General features: G+C 43.1%; 1 protein-coding gene across 1 annotated transcript in view; it reads right to left on the bottom strand.

Annotated features, from left to right (window-relative positions):
* C2 (complement C2) overlaps window positions 1-23,040 on the bottom strand; it is an 82,279-nt gene that overhangs the window by 16,282 nt on the left and 42,957 nt on the right. Inside the window, exons 11-15 of the mRNA XM_070737646.1 lie at window positions 22,525-22,622; window positions 21,233-21,344; window positions 13,832-13,982; window positions 11,147-11,226; window positions 2,238-2,329 (exon numbers count right to left, since the gene is read on the bottom strand). Coding sequence (XP_070593747.1) covers window positions 2,238-2,329; window positions 11,147-11,226; window positions 13,832-13,982; window positions 21,233-21,344; window positions 22,525-22,622 — 533 coding nt within the window. The remainder of the gene's footprint in view (window positions 1-2,237; window positions 2,330-11,146; window positions 11,227-13,831; window positions 13,983-21,232; window positions 21,345-22,524; window positions 22,623-23,040) is intronic.

Raw genomic sequence — 23,040 nt, 5'->3', positions numbered from 1 at the left:
AGGCGAGTGGCCGGAGCTGCGCCCTCCTTCGCCCGCCTCCTTTCCGCTCGCCTCGGAGCCGCTCGGCCTCGCTGGCTGCTTGCAGCTGAGCCTCGGCAGGGGAAGAGGCGGTGGCGCCGTGGCGAGCGAAGGCGAGGGGCGCGCAGGGAGCTGCCAGAAAGAAGGCGGGCGAAGGAGGGCACAGCAGCGGCCGCTCACCCTTTTTGACTGCCCATCCACCCCTTGACCTGCCTTTAGCCAGCCAGCCGAGCATCTGTGTCGCCGCGGAGTTGGCCTCCCCTGCCGAGAAACATTGCCGGGAGCGGCGAGGGGATGCTCCCCGCAACCCGCCGAATGTCGAGGTCGGCGCCCGCCTCCTTTCCGGCAGCTCCCCGCGCCCGAAGACGAGCCGGCCCCGGTGCCCGGGACAATGTAAGACATACCCCCAAAGTAAGACACAGTGGGGCTTTTGGGGGTAAAAAGATAGTAAGACACTGCCTTACTATCGGGGAAACACGGTAGATAAGTCCGCCAATGTTCCTAACGTCCCTGTCCTAATGTTCCCTTTTATTTGTATCCATTTCATGCATACATAGTTATGTTTATACAGTAGTACCTCATGATACGAACCCCTCGTCATATGAACTTTTCGAGATACGAACCCGGGAGTTAAGATTTCTTTGCCTCGTCTTAAAAACCCTTTCCGTCTTACGAACACGAGCCCGGGTCCCTGGGCTCTCTTACTGTGCGGGCGCTCACTTACTGATGCAGGGATTCCCCTGCCTTGTGACTGCACCCAATTGGATTTCCCATTCGTTTCCCGCCCCCGCCGAGATTCCCCGCCTCCCGATTGCCAGCTGAAGCGCCTGGGATTTTCCCCTGGCTTTCCAGTGGCTGGCCAAGTTGCCCCCCATCCTCCTCCTTCTGGCTGGCGGAAGGCAAAGCGCTGGGGGGCGAGGTGTCAGGCCGGCCCTCCTGCCCCCCCAGCCAAAACCACAAAGGTGGATCGCCGCCACTGCCGCCGCCAGCTTCAACCTCCCATTCCTCCACGCCACTTCGCCCTGCCTGTCATCCTGTCTCAAGCGGGAGGCGGCGGACCTCTGTTGTGTTTTTGGCTGCGGGACCGAGCAGGAGGACCTTCCTAACTCCCTCCTCCCAGCGCTTCGCCCAGGAGGACAGGCAGGGCGAAGCTGCATGGAGCAAAGGGAGGCTCCAACTCCTGGCGGCTTCAGCTTCCCATTGCTCCATGCCGCTTCGCCCTGCCTGTCATCCTGGCTCAAGCGGGCGGCAGCAGACCACCTTTGTGTTTTTGGCTGGGGGAGGAAGCAGGAGGACCTTCCTAACTCCCTCCTCCCAGCACTTCACCCAGGACGAAAAGCAGGGCGAAGCGGTGTGGAGCAAAGGGAGGCTCAAACCGTTGGCGGCTTCAGCTTCCTATTGCTCCGTGCCGTTTCGCCCTGCCTGTCATCCTGACTCAAGCGGGCGGCACCTTTGTGTTTTCAGCTGGAGGGGTGAGCAGGAGGACCTTCCTGACTCCCTCCCCCCAATGCTTCACCCAGGATGACAGGCAGGGCGAAGTGGCGTAGAGGAAAGGGAGGCTCAAGCCACTGGCAGCCGCAGACCTCCGTTGTATTTTCAGCTGGGGGGGGGAAGGAGGACCTTCCTGACTCACTCCCCCCAGCACTTCACCCAGGATGACATGCATGGCAAAGGGGCGGGGAGGACCGGGAGGCTCAAGCCTCCTTTGGTGGTGGCGGCCCAGCTTCCGGGTTTCTGAGTTTTGGGCTTGCAGGCATTAATCGCTTTTCCATTGATTCCTATGGGAAACAATGTTTCGTCTTACAAAATTTTCACCTTACGAACCTCCTCCCGGAACCAATTAAGTTCGTAAGATGAGGTATTACTGTATTTGTATCTATTATCTAATACATGCCTGATGAAATAAATAAATAAAGGTTTGTGAAAAGGGGAAAGGTGCTCAGTCTTTCTAATTCAGTCTTTTTCAACCTTGGCAATTTTAAGACAGGTTAATTTAATTAATTTAATTAATTTAATTAATTTAATTAATTTAATTAATTTAATTAATTTAATTAATTTAATTAATAGTAAGCTTTAAAACTATCTTTTTGTATTTTCAAGTGAATGGCAAATTAAAATACTCCCACTCATTTTCTTTAAGTGATTTTCCCACCATTATTTCCTTTTCCCTTTCAGACTCTTATTGCCCAGAATCCCCGAGGAAGGAATCAAACACTCACAGTTTTTTTGGTCTTGATCTGCACACTCATTCTCTTGTGATCCAAGGAGATGAACTCGGCAGGTACCTTCTCAAAACTCAGTAGCTGCTGTTCTGTGAAGCAGAAAGGGACATATAATTATGGCTTTAGATTAGGGGTTTCCAATCTTGGCAACTCTAAGACCTTTGGACTTCAAATCCCAGAATTCCCCCAACCAGAATGTTCTGTCGGGCTCTCTGGTAGAATCCTCCCAAAAATTCACAGGTACAAATTTTAGACACACACACGTTTGAAAATTCAAAACAATGTTCTTTATAATGAAAATTCACTTAAACCAAGCCCTCTTTTGGTATAGCAAACAGCACTTGTCTCCAAACAAACTGGTGATTTGTACAAGTCTCTTATCAGTTCTGTGATGCTTAGCTTGCAGCTGTGAGGCAGTTATGGCGGTTTGGGGAATTGCCCTGGTTTAGTTTCAAAGCGGGGGGAAATCAGCACACAAAAGATCAAAGTCAGTAAAGCAGTCACGAAACACAACGATCGGATAATCCTCCACAATGGCCAAACCCACAGGCTGCTATTTATAGCAGCCTCACTAATTACCACAGCCCCACCCAACCACAGGTGGCCTCATTTCTTTGATAATAATCTCTCAGTTGTTGTTGCCTATGCATCGCTCTCCGCATGCGTGGCTGTATCATTAACTCTTGTTCTGAATCCAAGGAGGAGCTAGGTAATTGATCTCCTTCTGAACTGTCTGCCCCACTCTCCTCCTCCCTGTCACTCATGTCTTCTTGGTCAGAGGAGCCTTCATCAGCAGATTCCATCGGGGGCAAAACAGGCCTGCAGCATGTGGATGTCTCCCCCACATCCACTGTCCTTGGGGCAGGAGCAGGGCCAGAGCTAACCACAACACAGAATAGCCAATGGCTAGGGAATTCTGGGAGTCAAAGTCCACGGGTCTTAAAATTGCCACAGCTGGACACCATGGTTTAAATAGATGAATATTTATGCTCAAGCATCTAATACCATGGCACGCGGAGCCATATTGGAAGGCACGCATGGTGATGCCCTATGTCAGCTCCAACACACATGTACACGCTGGATAGCTGATTTTTGGCCTTGAGGAAGGCCGTTTTGCCATCTGGAGGCTTTAGGGATGCTTCCCTGGAGCCCCGGAGTGCGAAAAGTAGCCCAAGGAGCAAACTGGAAGTTCAGAAAAATGGACTTCCAGTTTATTTTATTTTATTTATTTATTTATTATTTTATTTATTCAATTTTTATGCCGCCCTTCTCCTTAGATTCAGGGCGGCTTACAACGTGCTAGCAATAGCACTTTTTAACAGAGCTGGCATATTGCCCCCACAATCCGGGTCCTCATTTTACCCACCTCGGAAGTATGGAAGGCTGAGTCAACCTTGAACCGGTGATGAGATTTGAACCGCTGACCTACAGATCTACAGTCAGCTTCAGTGACCTGCAGTACTGCACTCTACCTGCTGCGCCACCCCGGCTCTTTTGCCCGTCATGCTGTTTTTTGCACTCCAAAGGCTTCAGGGAAGCTTCCTGAAAACCCGGAGTGAGAAAAACAGCACAACAGGCAAAATGGAAGTTGGTTTTTCTGAACTTCCGGTTTGTCCATTCACTGTCCCCTAACAGATTAAACAAGAAACATGGCAGATAAAAAAAGTATGGGGGATTTCCCTCAGAAAACGGAATGGTGAAAGGCAGCCACCTAGAGTGGAGCAATTTCCTTTTCTGAAGAAACAGTTTGTTTTGTTGACAAAAAAACCCCTCTGATACAAGATCTGTTATCTGCTTAAAAAAAGTAATCCACTCGTTCTAATGAAACTGGGTTGGGCTGTTTGAAAGGGTGCCAAGGAACTTGAACTCAGCATGTGAAATTTCTTTACAATATTTGTTCCGAATCATTTCTTCATCTTTCCTTTGAAAGGGCAAAGGTTTTAACCTCCCCACTTCCTCAAAATCTTTCACATTACAAATTGCAGCCACAAAAAAGTGCTAATCAGTCTAAATTGGTCATGACCAGGCCTGTGGATTTTTTCTTTAAAAAAAAAAATGCATTAGAAATCTTCTCAAATCTTTTTGCCCTTAGTTTTCCTTGAGATGTGTAAATAGCCTTTAGTTATTACATATAATATTATATTATATACAGTGACACCTTGTCTTACAAACTTAATTGGTTCCGGGACGAGGTTCTTAAGGAGAAAAGTTTGTAAGATGAAACAATGTTTCCCATAGGAATCAATGGAAAAGCGATTAATGCATACAAGCCCAAGATTCACCCCTTTTGCCAGCTGTTGTGCTGTTGGGATTCTCCTGAGGCTCCCCTCCATGGGAAACCCCACCTCCAGACGTCTGTGTTTTTGTGATGCTGCAGGGGAATCCCAGTATCTCAAAAACGAGTGCTTCGCTGGCAACGGAAGTCCGGAGGTGGGGTTTCCCAGCAAAGGGACCATCAGTGAAATCGCAGCATCGCAAAAACACCGAAGTCCTCGAAACCCCACCTCCGGACCTCTGTGTTTTTGCGATGCTGCAATTTCACAGAGGCTCCCCTTGCTTGGAAACCTCACCTCCGGACTTCCGTTGCCAGCGAAGTGCCCATTTTTGCACTGCTGGGATTCCCCTGCTGGGATTCCCCTGCAGCATCACAAAAACACGGAAGTCCGGAGGTGGGGTTTCTCATGGAAGGGAGCCTCAGGGGAATCCCAGCAGTGCAAAAAAGGGTGCTTCGTTGGCAACGGAAGTCCGGGGGCGGGGCATCCCAGCGGTGGGGGTGGGTTTGTAAATAGTTTGTAAGAAGAGGCAAAAAAATCTTAAACCCCGGGTTTGTATCTCGAAAAGTTTGTATGATGAGGCATTTGTAAGATGAGGTATCACTGTATTATATATTATATATATTATATATAATATTATTTATATAATATTCAATGCCGTGGTACCTCTACTTACAAACTTAATTCATTCCGTGATCAAGTTCTTAAGCAGAAAGGTTTGTAAGAAGAAACAATTTTTCCCATAGGAATCAATGTCAAAGCAAATAATGGCATGCAAACCCATTAGGAAAGAATTAATAGCTTGAAATTTGGGGAGAGGGGAAGGAGAAAGAAGACAGTTGCTGCCCAGTGCGAAGGGAGCATTTCTTTTCTATGGGCGCTGGCAGAGGTTTATTCTCTCTCCATATGCCCAGAGAAAGGAAAATCCTTCGTTCGCTTTGGACTGCCAAAGCCAGAGGAATCAATGTAAAAGCAAATAATGCGTGCGATTGGGGAAACCACAGGGAGGGTGGAGGCCCTGTTTCCTCCCAGGAGATTTCTAGAGAGGCTCCATGGAGGCTTTTCCCTGTCTTTTCAGGCCCTATTTCCTCCCAGGAGATTCCTAGAGAGGCCCCACAGAGGCTTCTCCCCGCCTTTTCCGGCCCTGTTTCTTTGCAGGAGAATCCTAGAGAGGCCTCACGGAGGCTTCTCCCTGCCTATTCTGGTTACAGTTTCAAAGGCTAGGGTTGGTAAGTGGAAAATGGTTCTTGAGAAGAGGCAAAAAAATCTTGAACGCTTGGTTCTTATCTAGGAAAATTCATAAGTAGAGGCATTCCTAGGTAGAGGTACCACTGTTGGGGGGGGAGGTCCAATCCTATGCCCCACTTTTGTGGAGTGCCTCAGGAATTAGGATTCCCCCTGTTCCTGGTTTAACTTCTACATAAAAACTTTTGCAGAAGGCCATATGGGGTGATGATGATGATAACAACCACCACAGCAACAACAAGCAAGGGAGAATTGGAAAGGAAATGCTACTTAGATTTGTGTTTTAGCTTGTAAGAGGGCACTTGAAAAACCTAGAATGCATTTGTTTATTCTTAATTGTTAGGTACGTTAAGTAATAATAAAAACTTAGTTGGAAGGAACCTTGGAGGTCTTCTAGTCCAATCTCCTGCTCAGGCAGGAAACCCTACACTACTTCAGAAAAATGCAACATGAGAAAATATTATTTTACTGAAAGAGTAGTAGATCCTTGGAACAAACTTCCAGCAGACGTGGTAGATAAATCCACAGTAAGTGAATTTAAACATGCCTGGGATAAACATATATCCATCCTAAGATAAAATACAGAAAATAGTATACAGGCAGACTAGATGGACCACTTTTTCTGCCCTCAGACTTCTATGTTTCTATGTTTCTAAAATGGTTGTCCAACATTTTCTTTAAAACTTCTTAAGAACTTATTGATACTTTATTATATATCTTTATCTCTGGTTGGCCAGGTCATACTATTCAGACATTGACCCAGTGCCTGGAGCAGAGTTTTTCAATCTCAGCAAGTCTAAGACTTCAATTCCCAGAATTCCTCAGCCAGTCTGCTGACTGGAGAATTCTGGGAGATGATGGCCATTCATCTTAAACTTCTGGAGGTTAAGAAACATTGGTTTATTTATACATTAGGGAGTGTTGATTTAGGGACCCTGAGTTGTTTCTTAGATATTGGTTTTAATAGTTTCTTCAATACAGTATTCCTGTTGTTCTTAGTGTAGGCCACCCAAAGTTATGGCACATAAGATGAACAGACATATAAGTCCCATCAATCAATCAATCAATCAATCAATCAATGCCATGCTCCCTTTGGAAATCAAAAGGAAATACTGTATTCAAATGCACTTTTCCTCCATCTTTTAGTACACTTTTTAATAATATTTTAATTCTGTGTTGTTTTAGTCTTTTAATTATGTTTACTTGCTTTGTAAGCCCCCTCCCCCATCACCTTGTAGAAAAGATGGGCAGCATAAAAATTTAATAAAGAAAATTAAATTCTAAATTATTTAAGTCCCTGCATATAAACATAGAAACATAGAACAAGGGGACACAATATGAAGTTAGTTGGGGGAAAGATCAAAAGCAACATGAGAAAATATTATTTTACTGAAAGAGTAGTAAATCCTTGGAACAAACTTCCAGCAGACGTGGTTGGTAAATCCACAGTAACTGAATTTAAACATGCCTGGGATAAACATATACCAACCCTAAGATAAAAATACAGGAAATAGTATAAGGGCAGACTAGATGGATCATGAGGTCTTTTTCTGCTGCCAGTCTTCTATGTTTTTATGTTTATATGCATGCACTTAAAGATTTTGCACCTTTTGCAAATATTATTTAATGCAGATTGAAGACCAGATCGTAGCAGACTGTTCACTGCTCTTTCAAGAATTTAGAATTTAATTTTCTTTATTAAATTTTTATGCTGCCCATCTTTTCTTCAAGGTAATGGTGGGAGGGGGGCTTACCAAGCAAGTAAAAATAGTTAAAAGACTAAAATAACACAGAATTAAAATATTATTAAAAAACTGTACTAAAAGATGGAGGACAAGTGCATTTGAATACAGTATTTCCTTTTGATTTCCAAATGCAAAAAATAAAAACCCCACAAAGCCAAATCGGGCTATCTTCAATTTGCATGGTTTGTATGGAACAACCAGAGCCAAAGAACACACAAATTTACGAGAACAATGCAGGGAAATAATGAACTGAGGGAAAATATGGCATTGCAAAACATGGGTGTGTTTCACAAAATTGGAAACAATAATTGCCTCTTTGGGGAACTATTTGCCAAAACAGGCGGGAAATGAGTGCACATATTTATAGAATAAATACAAGCATACCAAAACATATATGACAGATTGAGAAAGTAAGAAGAACTGAAAGTAAAAGGTTTGCAAAAAATGGAAGAAAGGAAGGTGAAAAAATGAGGAAATGAAGGACAGCCACTGCTGGGCATCTCTGTGGAGATGTCAAAAGGGCAAGAGGATGTGTCCTCAGAATGCAATAAAAGCCCCAACTCTTTTAATTTAAGTTATGTATGTTTAAAAAAATCAGGATGGGGGCTCCCTTATCACCTCGAGGTTCGACTACTGCAACGCTCTCTACATGGGGCTACCTTTGAAAAGTGTTCGGAAACTTCAGATCGTGCAGAATGCAGCTGCGAGAGCCATCGTGGGGCTTCCCAGATTCACCCACGTATCTACAACACTCCATGACCTGCACTGGCTGCCGATCAGTTTCCGGTCACAATTCAAAGTGTTGGTAATGACCTTTAAAGCCCTTCATGGCATTGGACCAGAGTACCTTCGGAACCGCCTTCTACCACACGAATCCCAGCAGCTGATAAGGTCCCACAGAGTTGGCCTTCTCCGGGTGCCGTCGACCAAACAATGTCGTTTGGCGGGCCCCAGGGGAAGAGCCTTCTCTGTGGCGGCCCCGGCCCTCTGGAATCAACTCCCCCCGGACATTAGAACGGCCCCCACCCTCCTTGTCTTTTGCAAGTTACTCAAGACCCACCAGGCATGGGGGAATTAAGACATCTCCCCCAGGCTTTCTTATATTTTATGTTTGGTATGTATTTTGCTGTATGGTTTTTTTAATTGTTGGGGGATTTTATATAATTTTATTATTAGATTTGTACCATTGTTATACTGTTTTTATTATTGTTGTGAGCCGCCCCGAGTCTTCGGAGAGGGGCGGCATACAAATCTAATAAATTAAATTGAATTGAATTCCTCTGCACAGTTGAAGCCCCATCTATTAGGTTTTTGATGCCCCTATCCTGAATATCCTTAGAGCAGATGCTGAGAACTATCTCCATCAGGGAAGAAAAAAAAGAACTAATGGTATGTGAGAAAGACCTTGAGGGATGCAGTGAAGAAATGCTGCCTAAGGGAACATAAATCGCAGCTACATAATAGGGAGGCCTTTCTCCGTTACACATGCCTTAGTCATCATCAGAGACAGAAGGATCACCTGAAGTGTTAGTACCACTTTACAATGCCTTGGTAAGATCAGACTCGGTCCAGTTTTGGTCCCCACGATATAAAAAATATGTTGACCCTGCAGACAAGAGCAACTAAGATGATTAGGGGACTGGAGGCTAAAACATATAATGAGTGCAGGAACTGGGCATAGCTAATCACTTTCCTATTAAAAACACTTCCCTCCTGAACTTTATTTAACCCTTTAGCATATTTGAATGTTTTGATCATGTCCCCCCTTTTCCTTCTGTCCCCCAGACCAGTGATTTTCAACCTTTTTTGAGCCGCGGCACATTTTTTACTTTTATGAAACCCTGGGGCACATTGAGTGGAGGGGGGGGGGCTAAAAAAAGTTTGGACAAAAAAATTCTCTCTCTCTCTTCCTCCCTTTCGCTCTATTTCTCTCTCCCTCCCTCTTTCTCTCCCTTCCTTCCTCTTTCTTTCTCTCTCCATCCCTCTTTCTTTCTCTTCCTTCCTTCCTCTCTTTTTTGCTCTTTCTCTCTCCCTCCCTCCCTGTCTTTTTCTCTCTCCTTCCTTCCTTCCCTCTCTCTCTTTCCCTCTCTCTTGCTTTCTTTCTCTTGTTCTCTTGCTTTCTCTCTCTCCGAGCTTCGCGGCACACCTGACCATGTCTCGCGGCACACTAGTGTGCCACGGCACACTGGTTGAAAAACACTGCTCCAGACTATACAGATTGAGTTCATTAAGTCTTTCCTGATATCTTTCCTGATCTTTTAACTTACTTTGAAATTTGTTATTGTTAGTTCAGTTTTGTCTATATTTTTTATATGATTTTATGACTTTTTATCTGTAGACAACCAGTTGTTTAGATAAAGAGATGGATGGCGCCCAGTAGTAAAATCCAAATTTTATTATTTGTTTGTTTGCTTGCTTGTTTGATATTTCAATTTATAGGCTGCCCTTCTCCTGATGGACCCAGGGCAGCGTACAGTGTTAAAAACAGAAATACAAAACTTTTAAACCCCAAGAATAAAAACATTCATCCATCATTAATTCGTAAATAGAGGGTGGAGCAGATGTTGTCGCTTAACGGCAACAGAGCTGCCAGCAAAGTCGTGTTTCTCAGGCCTTACAAAAGGCCAGGAGTGTGAGGGCAATGTGAATCGCCAGAGGGAGTCAGTTCCACAGGACCAGAGCTGCCACAGAGAAGGCCTGTCCCTGTGGCCCCACCAGCCAGCACTGCTTGGCTCATGGGACCTGCAGAAGGCCGACCCTAGATTCGCCCACGTTTCTGCAACACTCCATGGCCTGCACTGGCTGCCGATCGGTTTCCGGTCACAATTCAAAGTGTTGGTAATGACCTTTAAAGCCTTACATGGTATTGGAGCAGAATACATCCAGAACCGCCTTCTACCACATGAATCCCAGCGGCCGATTAGGTCCCACAAAGTTGGCCTTCTCTGGGTCCCGTCGACCAAACAATGTTGTTTGGCAGGCCCCAGGGAAAGAGCCTTTTCTGTGGCGGCCCCGGCCCTCTGGAATCAACTCCCCCCAGAGATTAGAACGGCCCCCACCCTCCTTGTCTTTCGCAAATTACTCAAGACCCACCTTTATCGCCAGGCATGGGGGAACTGAGACATCCTTCCCCAGGCTTTTATATTTTATGTTTGGTATGTATGTGTTGTATGGTTTTAAATTGTTGGGGTTTTATATGTTTTATTTTAATATTAGATTTGTCTCACTGTTATATTGTTTTTGTATTACTGTTGTGAGCCGCCCCGAGTCTTCGGAGAGGGGCGGCATGCAAATCAAATCAAATCAAATCAAATCAAATCAAACCAAACCAAACCAAACCAAACCAAACCAAACCGTAAGTAAATAAATAAATAAATAAATAAGTAAATCAAACAATCAATCAATCAATCTGACCAGTCATTGGGGCATATGAGGCAGAAGACAATCCCGTAAATAACCTGGTCCTAAGCCATGTATGGCTTTATAGTTAATAGCCAACACTTTATATTGCATCCGGAGACCAATCAGAAGCCAGTGCAGCTCATGGAATGATGGAGATACTGTACATGGGTATATCTCGGCTGTTTCTCTGCTTGATTAAAGGCAGCAGACTGCAAGGTATGGAGAAGCCTGATATCCTTACCATGATCCCTGCATGTTGTTGTTCCAGGTTTCAGCTTCAGGGCTCTGCTGGCTCCTTCGGTGCAAGGGAGGCAGATGGGTCTAGAAAGAAAGAAAAAAATTGGATCCGTTTAATTTATGCCCCCACTCTCCTGGCCTTCCGAAAGGCCCTAAAAACACAACTCTGCCGGCTGGCCTGGAAAGATTGTTGAGCATCGACATCTTGCTCCAAGCTTGACTGTTGTATGATTGGTAGGTGAATGTTTTTACTATGGGGTTTAACTTTTTGTATTGCATTTTATTTAGAGTGAGAGCACATGCACCAAAGACACATTCCTTCACACTTGGCCAATAAAGTATTCTATTCTATTCTATTCTATTTATTTTTATTTTATTTATTTATTCATTTTTCCAATACACAAATACATAGGAAGAAAAATAGACGTGTAGAAATATATATAAGGGTAAAGTGAACTTAGAGGAGAGGATATATGAAAGGAAGAAAATATATATGATAAGTGAGAGAAAGGAAAGACAATTGGACATGGGACGAAAGGCACACCAGTGCACTTATGTACCTATTCTATTCTATTCCATTCCATTCCACTCCACTCCACTCTTCCCTACTCTACTCCACTCTACTCTACTCTATTCTCTCAGGGGTTGCCACAAAGAAGAAGGAGTCAACCTATTCTCCAAAGCACCTGATGACAAAACAAGAAGCAATGGGTAGAAACTAAATAAGGAGAGAAGTAACTTAGAACTAAGGAGAAATTTCCTGACAGTTAGAATGGTTGATCAGTGGAACAACTTGCCTCCAGAAGTTGTGAATGCCCCAACACTGGAAGTTTTTAAGCAGATGTTGGTTAACCATCTGTCTGAAGTAGTGTAGGGTTTCCTGCCTAAACAGGGGATTGGACTGGAAGACCTCCAAGGTCCCTTCCAACTCTGTTGTTGTTGTTGTTGTTGTTGTTGTTGTTGTTGTTGTTGTTGTTATTATTATTATTTCTATTCTATTGTTAGCCACCCTGAGTCCGTGAGGAAATGGGCGGCACAGGTGCAGTATCATTTAGCAGCTGCTTCACAATGACAGATAACAGAATTGGAAGAACAGAATGGAACAAAACAGAACAGAACAAAGTTGGAAGGGACCTTGAAGGTCTTCCAATACAGGGGTCCCCAAATTTGAGACTTGTTGGCTGGAGAATTCTGGGAGATGAAGCTGTGCTGGCAGGAGAATTCTGGGAATTAAAGTCCATAAGTCTTTAAGTTGCCAAGTTTGAAGACACCTAGTACAACACCCGCTGTCAAACTCCCAGCCCACGGGCCATATGCATCACACACTGGCCATACCCACACCCAGTTTAGCACAGGGGAGAAAGTCCCTATACATAACGTGATGCTGCTGTGATGACGTGAGTTTGACACCTATACCATTTCAGACAAACGGCTGTCCAATCTCTTCTTAAAAACATCCAGCAATGAAGCATTTTCAATTTATGGAGGCAAAGCCGTTCCACTGATTAGTTGCTCTCATTGTCAGGAAATGTCTCCTTAGTTCTAGGTTATTTCTCCCTTTGATTAACTTCCATCCAATTTTTTCTCATCCTTCCTTCAGGTGCCTTGGAGAATAGCTTGACTCCCTCTTCTTTCTGGTACCCACTCAGATATTTCAACACTGCCATCATGTCTCCCCTAGTCCTTCTTTTCATTAAACTAGACATACCCAATTCCTGCAACTACTCATGCCCTCATCACCTCGAGGTTCGACTACTGTAATGCTCTCTACATGGGGCTACCTTTGAAGAGTGTTCGGAAACTTCAGATCGTGCAGAATGCAGCTGCGAGAGCAATCATGGGCTTCCCTAGGTATGCCCATGTTACACCAACACTCCGCAGTCTGCATTGCTTGCCGATCAGTTTCCAGTCACAATTCAAAGTGTTGGTTATGACCTATAAAGCCCTTCATGGCATCGGACCAGAATATCTCCGGGACCGCCTTCTGCTGCACGAATCCCAGCGACAGGTTAGATCCCACAGAGTTGGCCTTCTCCAGGTCCCGTCGACTAAACAATGTCGTTTGGCGGGCCCCAGGGGAAGAGCCTTCTCTGTGGCGGCCCCAACCCTCTGGAACCAGCTCCCCCCGGAGATTAGGATTGCCCCCATTCTCCTTGCCTTTCGTAAACTCCTTAAGACCCACCTCTGCTGTCAGGCATGGGGGAATTGAGACATCTTCCCCAGGCCTATATAGTTTATGTATGGTATGTCGGGTGCATGTTTTTTAAATTATGGTTTTTTTAGTTTTTTAAATATTAGATTTGTATTTTACATTGTTCTCTGCCATTGCTGTGAACCGCCCCAAGTCTACGGAGAGGGGCGGCATACAAATTTAATAAATGAATGAATGAATGAATGAATGAATGAACGAACAAACAAACAAACAAACAAACAAACAAACAAACTAACAAGAACAAACAAATATTTGTTCTTTCTATGTTTTAGCTTCCAACTGTGATTGCTAAAGGAGAATTACTTGTAAGTAACCTAATGCAAGTGAATTTCCAGTAGAAGATGCTGCCTTGGTAGATGAAAAAGAACTGGATTCCTTTAACAAGACTTCATTTGAGATGTGCAAAGATGTGTCAATCAATCAAGGTTCCAGAACAAACCAGGTGAACTTTAAAACCTTGGCAAAAAGCCACGGTACCTGACTCTTCCTCCAAAATCCACAGCTTTCACTAGTTCAATGAGGGAGATGTCGTAATCATAGAATTCTTCGATGCCCTGGTCCGCCTTAGCTCGAATGTTGTATAATTCATGGTCAATCCGTCTCTTTATCCCTCGCCTGGTTTCTCCACCTGCCAAGGGGAGAGAAAAAAAAATCATAGATCCTCAATTTTCTTTTTCTGCTGTAAAACATTGCATGGGGGGTATTCTCTGAGCCTGCTTGTTTTTTTGCAGATGTTTCATTATCCAAATCATGTAACATCATTAGTGATCAATTACTTGTTATACTGTAGACTAACAGTGCTTGTTACCTTAGAAGAAACATGGAATAAGAGAGTTGAGGTCTTCTAAGTTGGAGGTCTTCTAGTCCAACCTCCTGCTCAGGCAGGAAACCCTATACCTGTGATGGAGTATCTATGGCACGTGTACCACAGGTGGCACACAGAGCCATATCTGTGGGCACGCGAGCTGTGTCCTAGCTTAGCTCCAGTGTTCATGCGTGTTTCTAGATTGAATCTCTCCTTTGATCAGTTTCCACCCATTATTCCTTGTCTGGACTTTAGGTGCTTTGGAAAATAGCTTGACCCCCTCCTCTGTGTGGCAGTCTCTCAAATATTGGAACAATGTCGTCTGGGGGGACCCAGGGGAAGAGCCTTCTCTGTGGCGGCCCCGACCCTCTGCCATCAGGCATGGGGGAACTGAGACATCTCCCCTTGCCTATGTAGTTTTATGTATGGTATGTTTGTGTGTATGCTTTTTAAATAATGGGGCTTTTAGACTTTTAATATTAGATTTGTTATTTTAGACTTTTAATATTAGATTTGTTATTGTATATTGTTTTATCACTGCTGTGAGCTGCCCCGAGTCTGCGGAGAGGGGCGGCATACAAATCTAATAAATGAAATCAAATCAACTCAAATCATAAAACAGGTCTGACCTAGGAAAACCCACCTCTGACATAGGGCAGGTGTTCTAAAGAAAACCAAAGCTTTCCCCAAGATATCGTCATTCATGTCCTGCCCAACCAAAGAGGAAATAATATACGAGGAACTTTCCCTGAATCAGGCAGATAAACATTCAGATGGACTTTGCCACAAGGAAGCAACCTCTATAATGACTATACCTCTATAATGAATACCTCTACAATGAATAGAATAGAATACCTCTATAATGACCATTCCCTTTCTCCATCCACATGTAAGCACTCTCCACTAGAGTTGAGGCTATTCCGGGTTTTGACAGTTGTAGCCTGCTACCAGAACGGTAAGGTGCTACATTCCAGTAGCGATTTTTGTCATGCGTAAGCAACTGTGTGCCGCTGACATGCACACCTGCACCCCCTTGCAAAATTTGGCTTCTGCGTATGAGTAGCAAGCAAAATCTTGAGTGAAAATGCTTGCACGAGCAAGATTGTGGTGATTTTCACCGATTTTTTTAACTTCTGCGCAAGCAGGGAAGCAAAAATTTCAGCGAAAATCGCCAAAATCTCGCTCACACACACGTTCTCGCATGAGATTTCAGGTGCTGCGCATGCGCAGAAGCCAAATTTAGTTAGTTAGTTAGTTAGTTAGTTAGTTAGTTAGTTAGTTAGTTAGTTAGTTAGGAACATAAGAAGAGCCATGCTGAATCAGGCCAAAGCCCATTGAGTCCAGCATTCTGTGTCACACAGTGGCCCATCAATTGTACATGGGGATCTTGAGCAGAAAGAGAAGGCAAGACCCTCCCTTTCCCTTGACCCCCAACAAGTGGTACTCAAGGGAATCCTGCCTGCCTCAACCAACATAGAGGCGGCACATGGACATCTGTTTCAATAACCATCTAAATCTGCACTTCTATTCTACTAGTTTTTCTCATCATTCCTATCACCCATCTCCTCCCATGTTGACTGTATGACTGTAACTTGTTGCTTATAACCTAAGATTTTTATTAATATTGCTTCTTCATTGCTTATTTGACCCCTATGACAATCATTAAGTGTTGTACCACATGATTCTTGACAAATGTATATTTTATTTTATGTACGCTGAGAGCATATGCACCAAGACAAATTCCTTGTGTGTCCAATCACACTTGGCCAATAAAAAATTCTATTCTATTCTATTCTATATGCTTGGCATCCATGAATCTGTCTAATCCTGCCTTGAAGCTATTCAGGCTGACAGCTGTCTCGACCTCTTCTGGAAGTGAATTCCATAAACCAACGACCCTCTGGGTGAAGAAATATTTCCCTTGATTTGTAATTAGTTATTTAGTTTTTTAATGCTGCCCTTCTCCTTAGACTCAACATGTTACCAATAGCACTTTTTAATAGAGCCAGCCTATTGCCCCCACAATCCGGGTCCTCATTTTACCCACCTCAGAAGGATGGAAGGCTGAGTCAACCTTGAGCCGGTGATGAGATTTGAACCGCTGACCTACAGATCTACAGTCAGCTTCAGTGCCCTGTAGTACAGCACTCTACCTGCTGCGCCACCCCGGTCCAAATCTCGGACCAACGGGCACACACGTACCCAATGAACGCGCCCGTACCCATAAGGGCACACTAATAGTGCCGAAGATGGCAAGCCTTTGCTGGTTTTGCATAACGAGAAGTATTAGAAATGTAGAAGGTGAAGGTGCCAGTCTGGTAATTTTATGAGGTAAAATGGGCCTTGAAGCTTGAGACTAGAAGGCATGAAATGGGCCTTACGGTTTGAATCAAGCCTGCCAATGTCATTTTGGATAGTGAGATGGGTGGCATTCAATAAACAAACAAAAACAAGTGATTCTAAAAATGGGGGGGGAAATGGGTGTGTATGGAATAATTGAGCCTATCTGCACCAGGTAGGTTCCAGGGCCCATAGAATACAATAGCAATAGCATTTAGACTTATATATCGCTTCATAGTGCTTTTACAGCCCTCTCTAAGTGGTTTACAGAATCAGCCTATTGCCCCCAACAATCTGGGTCCTCATTTTACCCATCTCGGAAGGATGGAAGGCTGAATCAAACTTGAGCCGGTAGTGAGATTTGAACTGCTGAACTACAGCTAGCAGTTAGCTGAAGTAGCCTGCAGTGCTGCACTCTAACCACTGTGCCACCCCGGCTCTACAGACAGTCCTTGACTTACAACAGTTCATTTAGTGACCATTCAAAGTTGCAAAGGCACTGGAAACGTGTTTTTTTTTTACGTTTACAGCCTTTGCAACCTCCATGCTCATATGATCAAAATTCAGATACTTAGCAATTGATTCACATTTATGATGGTTGGAGCGTATCGGGATTGTGCAATCACCTTTTACGAACTTCTGACAAACAAGGACAACGGGGGGAGACAAATTCACTTTTAAACAACCTAACAACTGCAGTGATTCACTTAACAACTGTGACAGCAAAGTCATAAAATGGGACAAAGCTCACTTAACAACTGTCTCGCTTAGCAACATAATTTTGGGACTCCATTGTAGTCTTAGGAAAACTAACAGCAAATCCACTGTTGTATCTATATATAGTAGATAATTCCAAAACGTTCAGTGGAACGTGAATATTTTGCTGCCTGGAAAAAACAGATAATAAATAATAAATAATAAATAATAAATAATAAATAATAAATAATAAATAATAAATAATAAATAATAAATAATAAATAATAAATAATAAATAATAAATAATAAATAATAAATAATAAATAATAAATAATAAATAATAAATAATAAATAATAAATAATAAATAATAAATAATAAATAATAAATAATAAATAATAAATAATAAATAATAAATAATAAATAATAAATAAAAATGTAATAATAATAATAATATTAATAATAATAATAATAATAATAATAATAATAATAATGCAAAGACTCGGGTTGTCTCACAACAATAATAAAACAATATTACAATGAAACAAATCTAATATTAAAAACATCTAAAACACCATCATTTAAAACCATGCAGCACACACATACCAAACATAAAATATAAAAGCCTTGGGGGAGGTGTCACAGTTCCCCCATGCCTGGCGATACTGGTGGGTCTTAAGTAATTTGCGAAAGACAAGGAGGGTGGGGGCAGTTCTAATCTCTGGGGGGAGTTGATTCCCGAGACCTGGGGCCGCACAGAGAAGGCTCTTCCCCTGGGGCCGCCAAACGACATTGTTTAGTCGACGGGACCCGGAGAAGGCCAACACTGTGGGACCTTAACGGCCGCTGGGATTCGTGCGGTAGAAGGTTCCGGAGGTACCGGAAGGATGGTAGATAGTGTTTTATTTCACTTAATTTATAGAAGCCAGCCAGATTTGCGCTAACAATCTTCCTGGACTTTTTTCCCAGCTTGCAGGCATGTTTTCATTGCTACTCCCACCGAAAAAGGTTTTTCAACCCTACCCATGGGATAAAATAATGTGCTGAAGCTGACCTGATTATCTTATACTGAATACCTGATAGATAGATTTCCCGCCCTATTTTCCTCCCCCAAAACTAAGGTGCATCTTATACTTTGAACAATATGATAAGTGCTGCCCAATGCACTGATTTTTGTGTAACTTCAGCTGCATCACTGAATTTCAACAGTGCAATTGGAATCAGCAGGGTGATTTCCTGAAATATCCATATACAAACCCACAAATGCTTTTTTTTGCCCCAAAAGGCAACTGAACTTTCTCGATTCTTTCTTTGAAAAGGTTTTGCTTTCTCATCCAAGAGGCTTCTTCAGTTGAGAACTGAAGGGAGACAACCACAATCTGGATGATGGAGAATCTCCATCCATGTGCAAAACCCATCAAAACATTAGGATAGCATCCCAAATATGCTTATTCCAATTTTTTTTTGGGGGGGGGGGGGGAGAGAAAACCAAACTAAGCTATTAAGGTCTTCACCTAAGGGGCAATGTATTTATTTTATGTTATTTATTTATTTGTTTTGTCAAATATTAGTGGTATACAAAAATATAACAATATTTATACTCATGATACTAGTAAAAGAGAAACATTAGGACAGGGGACGGAAGGCACTCTGGTGCACTTATGCACGCCCCTAATTATAGGAAGGTATACTTGTAATTATATAACTATATAATTATAATTATATAACTATAATTATGTAGACTTATATAACTATAATATAATTATATAACTTCTGCCGCACGAATCCCAGTGACCAATTAGTTCGTTCAAATAGTGTGTTTGTTCTGTTTGTAACTGGGAGCAGAACAAATTGTTTCATCTACTTTACTCTTCCAAGGTAGATAAATCAGGGGAGATTCAAAAGCTGTAGTCAAGGGCCAGTGTAGGCTATTGTCGATTATTGCAAACCTATCCTGTCAATAAAGCATCTTATTATTCTGTCCTATTTAAGTCTAATAGTTATACTTTCTGTATCTAGGGTAAAGGATAAAATACGAATTAACTGTCCATGTCTATAAAAATATGGACTGCCGTCTTCCATATCCTGGTTAAAGGTGACCCATCCCTTTGATTAGCTTAAGGAAATAATTATCCATTTAAGCTTCCGTATACCTAAGGTAAATAAAACCCTTCTGTTCGTCTAAGCTAGAAACTAATTACCGTATTTTTCGGAGTATAAGATGCACCTTTTTCCTCCCTAAAAGAGGGTGAAAATTCAGATGCGTCTTATACTCTGAATGCAGCTTTTTTCGAACCTTTTTCCCCCCAGCCCTAACTAGGTGCTAACGATATTCCCACCTCTTATCTTGCAGGTTCTTTCATTGTTACTGTCTGCGAAGAATGTTTCCCAAGCTCTAAGTCTTTGCAGAGTTTTTTCATTACTCTAACTTGCTCCAAGTAAGTTTATTTCCAGCCCTAACCAGGTGTTAACAATGTCCCCAGCTCTTACTGCTTGCAAGCACTTTCATTGTTACTCTCTGCTAAGAATGTTTTCCAAGCTCTGTCTTTTTTTTTAATTGCTGTAACTTGCTCCAAATTTTTCTTTCAGCCCGAACCCGGTGCTAACAATGTTCCCAGCTCTTACTGGCTTACAAAGTCTTTCATTGTTATTCTCTGTAAAGAATGTTTTCCAAGCCCTAAGTCTTTGCAGTTTTTTTTCATTGCTCTACTTGCTTAGAATTTTTCATTTCAAATTTTTCATTCCTTAGAATTTTTCATTCCAGTGCATGTATCCCCATCTTGTTTTCGCCTCTTTTCTGCAAGTTATTTTTTAAAAAATTGACACTGTGCATGTGTGAAGATGCAAAGTGCACCCGCACGCACAAGGTGCAGCCATGCAGCAGAGGGGGAAGCGAACCACCAGTGAGGGAAGTTAGAACTACTCCCTGAGTTTCCTAATAATTTTGATTGGCAGTCACCACAACATGAGGAACTTTATTAAAGGGTCGCGGGCAGTATTGGGTTCCTACTGGTATAAGCTGCTCTGTAGTTCCAGTAGAGGAAATGCAGCTGTATGCGCAGCTATGCTTCCCCAGCATGCACGCACACAGGTCTCAGCAAGATTTTGTTTCTGCGCATGGGCAGGAAGCAAAATCCTGCGAGGGGCCATGCACGCGAGTGAGATTTCAGTTATTTATTTGTTTCTGCGTATGTGCGGAAGCAAAAAAATCACCAACATCTCTCGTGCGCACGTGTCCCCTCTTGAGATTCTGCTTCCTGCACATGGCAGAAGCAAAATCTTGGTCGGATGCACGTGGGCACATGCCAGGGTTGCGGAGCTCTGTGGGAAGTGCACTGGTAACGGTAGTAAGTGGAATCCACCCCTGGTCGTGGCAATAGAGCCGGGGTGGAGCAGTGGGTAGAGTGCTGTACTGCAGGCCACTGAAGCTGACTGTAGATCTGTAGGTCAACGTTTCAAATCTCATCCCCGGCTCAAGGTTGACTCAGCCTTCCATCCTTCCGAAGTGGGTAAAATGAGGATCCGGATTGTGGGGGCAAAATGCTGGCTCTGTTAAAAAGTGCTATTGCTAACATGTTGTAAGCCGTCCTGAGTCTAAAGAGAAGTGCGGAATAAAAATCGAATGAATGAATGAATGAATGAATGAAGAAATAAAGAAATAAATTATTATTATTATTATTATTATTATTATTATTATTAGTAGTAGTAGTAGTAGTAGTAGTAGTAGTAGTAGTAGCAGTAGTATTTATTAAATTTGTATGCTGCCCCTCTCCGAAGACCTATTAAATAAATAGGAAGGTGGAGAACCACTGCTTTAGGGCTTTCTGTATTCTTGTTCTCTGGAAATGTCCCAGGTATGTTGATGGAGCTACGTACAAATCAAGGCAGAATCCAGCATTTCATACAGTAATGCGTGTTTCTGAAATTTCATCCCCAACTAAATGCAGGAAAATAAAGAAATCCCTCAAGAAGGGAAGACCCCAGAACTAGGCTGGAACCACGATAGGATGCATGCTTTCTTTTAAACATAGTATCTTACCCAGAACCACGTTCCACTTAGATGTATCTTGCAAGCGGTTGAAGCAGTGAGCCGCTGTTAGAACCCAGGTATTGGAAATCAAGGCACCTCGGCAACTAGTACCCCTATGATGCTGGAGCAAAAATTAAAGAAAATATAATCAGATTTGCATCCCAGAATTATGTTCTATGTCAAGAGGGTCAAACTCGATTTGAGGGCCACCTCAAGGCTCTGTGTGTGACCTAGGGGAGGCAGGGAGAGTGGCCAGGATGGGCACGGCCAGTTCGATGTCACTCATCAAGGCCCTGGTTTTGGCCATGACAGCCCACCCGGATTCCATTTTCCCTGGCAGTGGGCTGCAGGAGGCTGTCGCGGCTGAAAACGGAGATCGGGCAGGCCACACACAGCCTCCCCAAGCTCCACTTTTTCTGGCAGAGGGTTGTAGGCAGTGATTGGCTCCTACAGGTACGGTCAAGTACACAGAACCATAGAAAAATTTTGGTCAGGTATGCAAAACCGGTAGAAAAGTTTTGAATTTTTTTCTTTTTTTCCCTTCTTGGCTCTGGGTGTGTTTTTCCTATCGCAGTAAATGAGGTTGTATGTGTATAATTTTATACAGTGTATATACTAGATAACATATATTTTTGTGTGCCAGTGTGTAATATGTATGTATATATATGGTATATATACATAGAATTAAATAGTATACTTTGGATGTTCAGTAGTAGTAAACAGATGGGGAAATTGTATCTCTTTGAGGCAAGGAGAGACCAGGCACCCTAACCCAAACCCTTGAAGTGAGTGACGTCAAGTAGGCAACCTTTAAGCCAGTCACATTACTTTTAAGCCACCTTCCCCGTCAAGCCACTCCCAGCTGGTCACATGGCTGTGAAGCCACACCCACAAAATAAGCCATGCCCACAGTGTGGTAGTAAAAATAATTGCAGCCCTTCGCTGGTTGTTGGAGGCCATTGCAGCAAAAAATGGAGCCCTGGTGGGCCGTGTGCAGCCCTCCCAAGCTTTGTTTTCATTGGCAGAGGCCCCTCAGGCCAGTCCTTCACTGTTTCCAGGTCAGGCCCATGGGACAAATCTAAGCATCCCATTGGCCATATCCGGTCTGGCACATCTGTTCTAGGGTCATCTTTCCTTCCCATCCTTTAACCATTCAGAGGAACTAAATATCAGGGATAAAGCAAGTTAATTGCAAGTGGGGGACACATTCCCGTAAGCCCCTACAGAAATCTGTGAAGAGGAAAGAGATCACAATGACTTGTGATGAGTGGCAGTGGTGGAGAAAAGCAGTCTGTACTCACCGGGTTTTGGAGACGCACATGCCAAGGATTCTTCTGATTCCACGTTGCTTTTTCTGAGTAGTTTGCCAAGCCACAAATGTTCTCCAGATCTCTAGGATCTAAGATGGTTAGAAAGTTAACGAATCTGCGAGAAAACTGATCATCATCAATCTTGCCATTTGGCAACCTTGCTAGTGTGTTTTTTTTCCCCTACAGAAAATTTTCTATAGAAATTTTCTATAGAAAATCTATAGAAATTTTCAGTCATCCAGGTCATGGTTGTCCCAAAGGTGCTTTTTTCAAAAGACAATTGGGCTTCTTTTTCCTCAGAGGTGTTTCACTTCTCATCTGAGAAGCTTCTTCAATTCTGATTGAATAATGGAGGAGGGAAGGATTTATATTGACTGCAAGGAATATCAATCCTTTCCTCCTCCACCATTCAGCCAGAACTGAAGAAGCTTCTTGGATGAGAAGCAAAATGTCTTTTTAAAAAAACAAGAAGTCTAGTCAGCTTTTGAAAAAGAGCCTTTGGGATTT

The sequence above is a fragment of the Erythrolamprus reginae genome, chromosome 2, assembly GCF_031021105.1.
Source record: "Erythrolamprus reginae isolate rEryReg1 chromosome 2, rEryReg1.hap1, whole genome shotgun sequence".
NCBI classification, from domain to species: Eukaryota; Metazoa; Chordata; class Lepidosauria; order Squamata; family Dipsadidae; genus Erythrolamprus; species Erythrolamprus reginae.
The sequence above is the reverse complement of the archived record's forward strand: the minus strand, read 5'-3'. Positions and strand labels throughout refer to the sequence as shown.